This window comes from Bactrocera oleae, chromosome 3 (genome assembly GCF_042242935.1).
Source record: "Bactrocera oleae isolate idBacOlea1 chromosome 3, idBacOlea1, whole genome shotgun sequence".
Classification (NCBI taxonomy): domain Eukaryota; kingdom Metazoa; phylum Arthropoda; class Insecta; order Diptera; family Tephritidae; genus Bactrocera; species Bactrocera oleae.
The window spans coordinates 18586269-18597769 of record NC_091537.1 but is presented as its reverse complement, the minus strand read 5'-3'; the positions used below and the strand labels follow the sequence as shown (position 1 = coordinate 18597769).

The following is an 11501-nucleotide window of genomic DNA, read 5'->3' as shown; positions in this document are numbered from 1 at the left end:
CATTAGATAAGTAAGTCTGGCGGGGTGTCTGCTGAATTCAAAGTTTTGTTAACACATTTGTTGTTGTAACTTAATTACGATCAATTAGTATATATGCCAATACCAAATGATTTATGATTGCCCACTACAAACGAATTTTAATTTTTATACAAATAGTTCCGAATTATAACTAAATAGCGAACAATAAATATTTCTTTATTATTTAGCAAATATTTGAAAGTAATTAATTAATTGTCGCAAAGTTTCAACAATACACGTATGTGCACTAGATAAGTAATAAAATAAATAAGTTATAAATAAAGTATATAAAAGGTAATGTTTTAAGGGTTGTCAGTAGATTTTATTTTAAACAAATAAAACAAGTGTACAGATAGACAAATGGTTAAGTAATTAAGAAAAATTCAAGTGGACAAAATTTAATAGGTAGTTAGGGAGCTTTCATAAGATCTATTTACTGGTAAATACCGGATTTTATATATGCATCGAATTTTGTTATCTATTATAGCATACTCTTACACGGTTCTTATCAAAACGATCGATATATTTGACCAGTGTATCATATTACAATTTACAGTCAACCCGGCATTCATTATAAATATAATAAGAATCTCACAAAGCTACCAGGAAACTGTGCATGAATACCCGAAACTGCTCGTTGTAACACGGAATCATTCCCTTCACCTATGAATCAAACTTAAGTGTTTAATAATTTTTCGTCTTTTTTTAAGCATTTTTGTCCTAATTCAAAGAATGGATTTTGATCCAGTAATTACTACTGACCTTATCTAACCATAAGTACTACTCTACTGCTTAAAGTTCTAAAAGAAAAGTTTATGGCTTTTTAAAGAGTTTATCTTAAGGTCTAAGAAATACGCATTTTACCCACAGAAGATTTATTTTTTCATGTTATTTACTCATTTGGAGCACGTTTTATTTCCCGTTAGCCCTGGTGATAGTAGAGGGCTTAAAACCGTAACAAACATTTACGTTAATGGATCATGGTTTGCACATTTACAGGCTTCAACTCACAAAATTTTTCTCTCGAATTGTTTTTTCATTAACATTGCATCAATTATTTTAAAAAAGTTGGGATGTGACAATCTCTTTTGAAAGAACTGCTAGGATCTCATCGAAGTTCACAACACCGTTATATTTCTAGAAATACAACTAACAACTTGCTATCGATAGACTGCAACCGCACTAATCTTCCATGAAGTGGCTCTTGAAATGATCAAAAGGAAACGATAGAAAGCAATAAGTACCAGTCACAAACAAACAAACAAACAAACAAATTTTATTACCACTTCAACACAGATCAACATCCAGTGTGATAACAACTAACGGTAGCAAAGGCACTAGAAGACATTTGCTGTGTTGTAGAGACCGACTAGAGAGAGAACTGGCTTCATTTGGTAGAATTAACGCAAACTTGAGAATCAAAGAACGAACCAAAGACTGTGGAAAAAACCGGCTGGCTCCAGTTAAAAAGAGGCATTAGAGAAGGAGTTATCCTTACGTGAATTTTCGATAATTCCAACATGCAAAGTCATTGCTACCAAGTTAAGGTGAACTCTGGAAAAACAACTTAGGGGATAACATGGCCACTAAGAGATTAATTCATTAAATCAGAAATATATTAATTTGTGTAGTGCTGAAAAAGAATTTTAAGCACAAAAATTTCGGCTGGCTGAGTACACTTCCTCAAAATACGAAAATTATTCGTAGAACTTTTCTAACTTTATTTGTGTAACTTGGAAAAATTCCTTTAATAATCTGTTTTTCTGACTTTTTCTTTACCTGACTTTAAAGCTTCCATCAAAAACACTGATCTTCCGAGAAAGCGCCAGAGAAAGTCATACGAGGTACTTTGCAAAAATACAATCTTATTCTACTTATCAACCGATAAATAATTAAAAATGTATTTATTACAACGCCTATCTAGTGACAAGCGGATCGGTAAGTATGCATTACTTATCGACCGTTATGTAGCTAAATGCTACAAATCTACATATACTCAATCGGCTGGTATAAAATTTGTGAACTAGCAGCGTTTTGGGTTATTGTTTACACGACGCCCGCCGCATAGCCATCATCGTTATCGCGCATCGCTTGATTCGTTGCATTCACGAAACACAATTCTTACTTTCGGGCGAGCTAAAACAGACAAATAATACCGACGAGAACGCGGGGCATACAAAAAGGCATCGGCTAAGTACATGAATACACACATGGCGGCTGTTTTAAGATCTCACTAAGAGGCGATTATATTTAGAGCAAATACTTGTACGACAATTCTCCAAATGCGACAATAAAGACATGCATACATACATACCTACAGTATGTGCAATATAACAAGACGATGCGTTGAGTGATCATACCTAATACATATAAGAACAGTCAAAGCATTTACTCGATGACACGATCGGCCCGACAAGCAATCAAATTGAGCCGGAGCAGGTCAGACGGCGCATAGCGTAACGTGCATATCACCGCAAAGTTCAAAAGCAAAACAACGCGTGATCCGAACGACACCGTGCGGATCACCAAACACGATCATTGTGAACGAAATATACAAGTGCTGAAGAGATTAATTTATAATAAAAGTATAGTCGTAAATGTAGGTGTTTAGAACATAAAAGCGGTGGAAAAGTTTGAAGTGTGTAATAAAAAGGAAATAATTCCGAATCACACAGTGCCAGTAAAAAAACTTAATTCTTAAAGAGAGCATTAACTGTAAATTAATAGCGAATTAATTTGAAACATATTGTATATACAAGATATTCTTGAAGAGTGAAAAGTGAAAAGTAAAAATAAAAAGTAAAAATATGACGAGCTACGACAGTGCCGCCAAGGCGGCAAAATCACAAATGTTGCCACAGGATGCCACACAAATCATAATGGAATCGGCGAAACCCTTCACCAGCGATGCACTGCGGCGCAGTTCAACACCACACACGGTGGGTGGTAAAGTGCAGAAGGCGCTACGCAGTCGCCTGGAAATACTCAATTGGATTGGCGATTATAACACGGAGTGGGCAATGAGCGATTTAATAGCCGGCATTACCCTCGGTCTTACCATAATTCCTGAGAGTATTGCTTGCGCCCTGCTAGCCGGTCTACCAGCACGTTATGGTCTTTGTTCGGCCTTTCTGGGCTCCTTCGTCTATCTGATATTCGGTTCGATAAATAAAGTGATCATTGGTCCTACCAGTCTGGTGGCACTAGTCAGTTTGCAATTCACTGTCGGCAAGCCAATTGAGTTTGCTATATTGCTCACCTTCCTCACCGGCGTTGTGGAGCTGATAATGGGTTCGTTGCGCGTGGGTAAGTGTCTGAATTATATTATAGATATTAATTGTAAGACTTTGTCAAGTGGTGGAGAATTATGCTTGATTATTGAGACTGAAAGTGACAAACGTCTGAGTGGGGTGTTTAACGGTAGCAGCTATAACAAGTTGTATACTTTGTAAGAAATCGCGTTCTACATTTTGATATATAGAGTATATCTTTATGAAATATATAGCACTGAGAATTATATTATAATGTATTAAGTTCATTTAAATAGTCCAAATTTAAAAATTATACATTTAAAAAAACTTTAATATTAATAATAATTTTTTTTTTAATTTTAATCATTTTGTTAAATTTTAAATATTCTTATTGTATATGCTATTTTTGCAATTTTTATTTTGATAAAATTCAGAGTAATTATATATAATATTAATAAATTTTTCCAAAAGTAATTATCACATTTTTTTTAAACTTTTTTTCTCATATACATAATTAAGCGAATAGAATAAATTGAAATTACAAAGTAATCGTTAATTATAGAGATAAAGTAAACAGTAAACCATTTGCTTTGAGAACCTTATAACAGTTTTAAGCATTATATATATGATATCATTTAATTAATTTAATAAATTGAAATTGTTTAATATAGTAGTTAAATTTTAGTAATGTAATTAGTATTAGCTCCATAAGTCAATTAAATCATCAAATCAGCTTTATGATCAAACTTTTGAGACACATTTAATTTGATCATAGGTATTTAAAATGTAATTACGAATGTAATCATTACTTTTACGAATATTTAATCTTCAAAGCTGCTTTATAATCTAGTTTTTGAGATATATTAAATTTAGTTTTAGTTAATTACGAATGTAATTATTACTTTTATACAATACGAATATTTAATTAACTTAAGCTGCTTGATAGTTTAGTTTCTGGAAAACATTAAGTTTGAACTTAGGTTATCAAAATGTAATCAAAAATGTAATAATTACTTTTAGGAATATTTAATTAACTTCATAGCTGCTTAATACTTTTAGTTTAGTTTTTGGAATGCACTAAATTTTATCGTAGGTAATCAAAATTTAATCACAAATGTAATCATTACTTTTACTAAAAATAATTTTAATTACTTTATATTTTTATATAAATTTCAAATTACAGTAACGTAAGCCACTTACTTGCATTCAACATATCAAAAAGTAATCATTACTATATAACAGGTAATTTAGTAATTAAAATAAAAGTAATTTTTAATTGAGTTAAAAATTTGAGTAGATTCACAAAAAATGTTAATTCATTTTTCTCGACGTGGTTAATATTTCCGTACTTAAAGAAAGCTGAGTTTTTAAACTAATATTGACAGTAAAAACAATATAGGCTCCAAAGAAATGATGAATGAATATTGTGTAGAAACGAGAATTTATTTGTGTGCATTATACACCACCTGTATTCATAAAATATATGATTTACGTCGTTTACGTCGCTAAGTCTAAATCAGTTAGTCTAGATTTAACAGTTGAGCCTCAAATCCCGTTCTTTATCGTCAACGCCAATGATCTATTAAGCATATAGTATATTAGAATTTGGCAAACAACAAGCCGCATACGCATAATCCTAACCAAACACAAACAAAAATAAACAAAAGCAAAAAAAAAGTATTATTAAAGCACATTATGTTCTTGTATGTAAACATTTTGCAAATTATTAACTTTTAACTTTTTGCCAGCATAGGTAATATACCAGAATTACCAGATGCATATGTAAATAAACGTTTGTTTATACATATGTAGTATGGCCTGAGGGTAGGCGATAGTGACCGACTACTTGAAAACCGGCTGTACAAACAGGCATACTCTCGCTCAATCGGTGGGCGCACACAACGAGGGCAGTTGAAGGTCGGTATGACGCGCGTCGTACAATTCGTACAATTGCCAGAATTGCATTCAGCGCTGTCGGTGACAACGGCAACGTTCCCGGTGTTGGACGTAAAATTTATACGGCTCGTATTAATACTCAAATTTGATTTGAAGACGCTCGCTAACATTTACGAATTAGACTTAAGTGACTTGAGTTTGCCATAGCGGCGCAAAAGCTTTATAGAAACATGTGTGCATATTCTATAGCATTTCTAATGTGGATAGAAAGTATTTTGAGGAAAGAACCAAGTTTGTACATAGCATGTAATTAAATATGCTTATAATATTAAAACAACCGTTAATATTGTGCATCATTGTAAGAGATCAGCGCTGTCTCACAGGAATACTTGAAACTTTTTTTTTCGATAAGAGCATTTGTGAAATTGTTTTTTGATTAAAAATTACTTGGAAGAATATTAAATTTATAAATGACACAGCCAAAGGTAGCACAACCGGTCAGCGCTTGTTCGTCTATCGTTCATTGCCATTGACTACAGTTTTTGAAACATGTACCGGTTTTCGAGAATATTGTATAAATGCAATTAATATATTTATATGTATATTGTTGACTAGGTTAACAGCCTGAAATGCACGTGCTTACCAACAAAAAGTAGTAAGACATCAAATTTAAAAGAAATGCTAGAAATAAATTTACTTAGTTAATTAAAAATAATTTTCAAATTTGAAAGTTGAAAGAATACTTTCAAAACTAATGATTACTTTTTGAATACCTGGTAATTAATCACCTTTTTAAAATAATGATTACTTTTTAATTACTTTGCTTACATGTCACATATTTGAAATTTGAAAGAATATTTTTCAGAAAAAAGTAATGATTACTTTTTAAATACCTGGTAATTAAATACATTTTTTAAGTAATGATTACTTTTTAATGGCTGTGCTTTTTTTTCTATAACACATTAACTTCAGCAATAAGCTCACAAATTTTGTTTGAATTATTCTATACTTCAAAAAGTAATTAAATATTTTTATCATTATTATACATTTTAGTTAAAAAACTATGTGTGCAAAGTAATGTAATAATAATAATATAACTAACAACTATATTCATTCTCATTAAAAGCAGACAAAAAAAAATAATATAATTGCTGTTGCAAATATTACAGTACAGAGGCAAACATATTAAAATAACTACTAAAATATTGATTAATAATTGTTAAATATTTGAAAAACAAATATCCAATTTAGTCATTTTTATTTATATTAATTAGAATAAGTACTCAAAATTATTGAAATAATGTATAAAGAAAAAAAATACAATATTTTCAGTGTCATATAGTAATATGATAGATTAGGCAATTTTAAGAAGTCATGATTACCATTCGGTAATTAAATAGGCAAAATCACAAATAAAAAGATATTTAAAAAGTATAATTATCGCGTTTGGTGTATAAAATATTTTTATAGTAGTAAAACATTTTATAGTATGAATAGTATTAAATTACTAGTTGAAAATATCGTACTCACAAAAGACCTTCTCATTTTCATTTATAATTACGATAACACTCCTTCGATTTTTATAAAAATCTAAAATCTAAATCTAGCACCATCGGACTTGCTAAGAAAGCCTTTGTATGAAACAAATCGGTAGTGGCAACCGAAGCTACCAAATTCTGACCCAACCATGAAACTACCAGCTTAATAGCACCTCAGAAGAACACATACATACGTTTTATGTAACCTAATGATGATTTTTCTCTAGCCCTTAGTTAATATTTTCGCTTATTGTATACAATATTAATTTTAGTTTCCTTTTCTCTTTTACAACAGGCGTAATTTTCGAATTCCTCTCAGTGCCCATCATTAAGGCTTTCTCCTCAGCCACAGCTATTCTCGTCATCGAATCACAGATTAAGGTTATGCTGGGAATCAAATATCTAGTTTCGGGTTTCATTGGGTCTGTAGCTACGCTTTTGCCCAGGCTACCAGAAACCAATGTTGGCGATCTTGTAATGGGCCTCTTTGCTGTTTGTTTTCTATTCGCCGTTGCGGTAAGTAAATTCAAAACCTGGTTAAATTTATTAATTTTTATTTAAAACTATTTTATTTCATTCAGCAAATGGAAAAATTGGCAGATAATCCAAAGATGAACCCGAAATTAAGCTCCGTTCTGCGTTATTTATCGTTCTCACGCAATACTTTGGTAGTTATAATCACCGGCACCGTGTCTTACATTTGGATTAGCGAGAAAAATGCGGTACCTTATGCACTGTCAGCCAATGCTCTTTCTGGACTACCCAACTTTACGATTCCGGAATTCTCGGTGAAAACACCTGAGAAAACATATACTTTTGTCGATATGTTAGCCGAATTGAATGTGGGCATTATTGTTATACCCATCGTTGGCATACTCACGAATATCTCAATTGGTAAACTGAGTAAGTAACAGAAAATATTGAAATGCTTTATTCAAACCAAATTTTGGGTTGCATACAGATTTAGAAATTGATAATAACTATATAATAGTTACATAATGTTCTGATTCAAGCAACAGCTTGTAATTCAGTTTACGAAAAACGTTTCAAGAATGTTTTTCTTTGTGCTTTAAGTATGTTTAATGTGGAAAGAATATTTATTATAAAAGCAGCTTAAAATTTTTTTTTGTTTAAATTTCAGATGTAATTATATTTCAATTTTTTACCCGAAATTTGTATTACAGTCTCTCTTACAGATCGTCAAAACTAAATTTATTGTTCAAAAGAATTGAAATTTTTTTGGTATGTTCAGATCAATTGAATACTCTTTAGAAATTTAAAAACTTTATCATTTATGGAACCTTTACGCAAATATTAAAAATACTTATTAATTAACAAGTCCACGTTCATAATAGTCTCTCTAAAACTTGCTTTCAAGGGTTACAACAATGTATTGTGCATTTTAATGTTTTGCACGTTCACCAACTTAAGGCTAGACTATCAGTGGGAATCCTTAAAAGTACTTGCATTAATGAACTAGTCTAATTCTTCTTATCGCTAGTATTTTAAATGAGTCTATATGAGCTTAACATAGATATCCAGCACACAATCTGATGTTCAAAAATTTATACCGTTTAAGATTTTTTACGTCATGGCACGTGTAGAATATTTTTTTTATACTTCATATCAGCAAATTATTGTTATAATTAAAAATTAAAAAGTGAAATTCATATATACAGTGTGTTCAATTAACAACAATATTGTCATTTAAATTTCAATATAATAAATTATATAAATGAGCAATTTTGCAGTTAAGCATTGACTACTTGTATATGAACGAAGCACTAAAAATTTGTTTTATTAAAAACAATTGGAAAACTTGTATTTCAAATATAATTACTGAAAAAATAGGAATTAGGCAAACATTTTAACATGATTGTTTGTAAAAACGCATTGCAAACAAAATTGTTTACAGTTAAATTATAAAAAATATTGTTAACGCACAAACCATCTACTCACAAATAAGTAATTATATGCATAAGTTAATGACAACCAAAACAAACTAAAATATCCTAAAACTCGTACTTTGCAATAATTGGATTTTTATTTTTTATTCTGCTTTTCAATGCTAATCAAAAGATTTTTCTTACATGTAATCATAACACGACAAGCTAACAATTATTGAGAATTAATGATTTATTGTTTGCAATTACTTGCAAATTGTGGTAATTTTTATGCTGCCAAGATCCAAAATAAAAGTTGAGTAAATGATCGATTAAATTACTTTTTTATTATTAATGAGTAATGAGTCTTAAAATTGTTGACATGATAAGCAGTATGTGTGAACTACCTTTTGCGCCAAAACCCAGCGTACTCATACTTACATATATGATAATTGAATTATAATTACTAATTCGATTACTAATTTGTTTATGACTTCAAATCACTATTTTCTTGATGTAAATATTTCTTAAATATATATGGTAATCATAAATTACTTGATTATATGTAATCATTACTTTTACATTACAATACGTAATTCACACAAATATTGTATTTAAGATCTTTTGAATGTGCTAATAGTTAATAATACACTACAATTTTGGGATAAAAGATAAATAAGTACATGATTTTTAGATTACAATACGTAATTGACGCATATAATATAATACCTATATTATATATATGAGTTTTCGAGTGTTCAGTTAGTATTTAATACCTAAACAATTACTTAAATAAAAAAAGTTCCTACACTATCTAGTTAAATACTCTATACCAATGGCTTTCTTTTGAACTTATAATGCGATAAAAGCAATAAAAAAAATATTTTGACTTTTCAAACAAGCGCAGTCAAAATATTTATAAATATTAATTTTTACTCTCTTCATTACTTTAAAGCGCCTAAAGGTATGGTCGATGCTAACAAGGAATTAATTACTGTTGGTTTGTGTAATCTTGCGGGTTCCTGCGTGCAATCTATGCCAGTTTCAGGCGCTTTCTCGCGCTATGCTATTAGTAATGGTTGTGGTCTCAAAACGCCAATGGCCAACTTGTATTTAGGTATTTTTTGCGTTAATTTTTAAAATCATACTATGAACCTGATAACTTAAACAAACATATCTTTTAAATACTAAAATTAGGCGCTATTGTCCTGCTGGCGCTTGGCTTTCTCAGTCCCTATTTCAATTACATACCCGAATCAACGCTTGCCGCCATTTTAATGTGTTCCATTGTCACACTTTTGGACTTGAAGCTGCCCTGCCGCTTGTGGCGTGATGCTAAGCGCGATTTCTGCGTTTGGGTATTATGTTTCACAGTGTGCATACTGTGCGGTGTAGAAGTGGGACTCTTGGTCAGTATTATAGTCACGGTGCTGCATTTACTATTCATGTGGGCGCATCCACAGATCTCGGTGAAAATTGCAGAGGTACGTAGAGGAATACGACTTTCTGGGTTATATGCTTATTTTCATTCAATAAATGCTCACTTTCTTTAGGTGAATGAGTTGCAGTACATACGCATTACGCCCATTGGCGTCATCTATTTCCCCGCCATCAATCATTTGCGCGCCAAAGTGATGAAAGCTTGCGAACGCGTCCAATTCAGTTTGCCGGTCGTCATGGATTGCCACAAGATCAGCGGCATTGACTTCACCGCAGCGCAGGGTATCTCGAAGCTGCCCGACGATCTGTCACAATCGGAAACGGGCGATGGCCCACTGTTGCTCATACACCGACTCGGTGCGGATAAACAGAAACTAATTCAAACTTCCGCCAAGCTGATATTCTGTGACGATGACGAGCGATTGTGCGAAAGCATCACTCAGGAATCGCTAAAGAATGACAATGCGGTGTTAAAAGAACAAGAGAAATCTATTAATGGCGTGCTAAGTGAGACCCATTTAGATTTTCATTATTAAAGCGAAGACTAACAAGAAGTCGGGCACACAAAGTGACGCATGCAAGTGGGTCTATGTGATAACTAGTGAAAATTAGAAAAAAAAGCAATGAAAGTAAATAATAATAAATGCGACAAATGCAAAACTTGCAAGCCTAGCTGCATTTTGATGTAACACATCGTGAATGGTTGTATAATATTTATGGCATAGCTAGTTGCTAAGTGTTAGCTAGTGGATATATAATATATTCTATATGCCATTGTTGTTGTCGCCAGCGCTAAGCCAGACCAGAGAGTATTGGAATGTTTATGTGCAAAAAAGGCACAAATGTTCATTTAGTTGTAATTTCTGTTTAACAATAACAATAGCAAAATATTAATGTAATAATATATGTATATATATATGTATATATATATATGTAAATATAGTATGTACACGATTGTTATAAGAATATAAATCTACTTTGTTTGTTCAACATTCAACATGGAAGTGACAATAGTTGCATTTTGTCTCAATTATTTTATGCACAATAATTATTGATATGCGAAGTTAAAAAGCAAATATTTGCAATCGTTAAAGTCGCAACAAAATCGCTGGCAAATATTGAGCTAGTTGAGGAAAATTCCTAATATTGATCGTTAGCAAAAAAGGTAGAGTCAAGTGCGAATGGAAAAAAACTATTGTTGTCACTAGAGGATTCCCAGTGAGACGTGGTTTTTACGATTTAAAAGTGGTGATTTTAGCTTCGAAGGCGAAGAACGTTCTGGGCGGCGTAAAAATGTTGAAGAGAGAGAGGAACCGAAAGCATTATTCGATGAAGCTTGTTGCCAAACACAAATAGAGCTCGCAGAATTTTTGGGAGCAATCAAGCAGGCATTTCAAAATGTTTAAAAGCAGACGGATACATTCAAAAGCAAGAAAAATGGGTAAGATATAAATTGAAGCCAAAAGACGTTGGCA

At 31.7% G+C, this 11501-nt stretch overlaps 1 protein-coding gene across 1 annotated transcript; it reads left to right on the top strand.

The window, feature by feature from the left end:
• Positions 1–1909: 1909 nt before the first annotated feature.
• Positions 1910–11030, top strand: LOC106627535 (sodium-independent sulfate anion transporter). The gene is made up of 6 exons (XM_014247681.3): positions 1910–3324; positions 6999–7219; positions 7285–7606; positions 9542–9703; positions 9784–10070; positions 10140–11030. The coding sequence occupies exons 1-6, from the start codon at positions 2826–2828 to the stop codon at positions 10560–10562; spliced, it is 1914 nt and encodes a 637-aa protein (XP_014103156.2). The 5' UTR covers positions 1910–2825; the 3' UTR covers positions 10563–11030.
• The last annotated feature ends 471 nt before the right edge of the window (positions 11031–11501 follow it).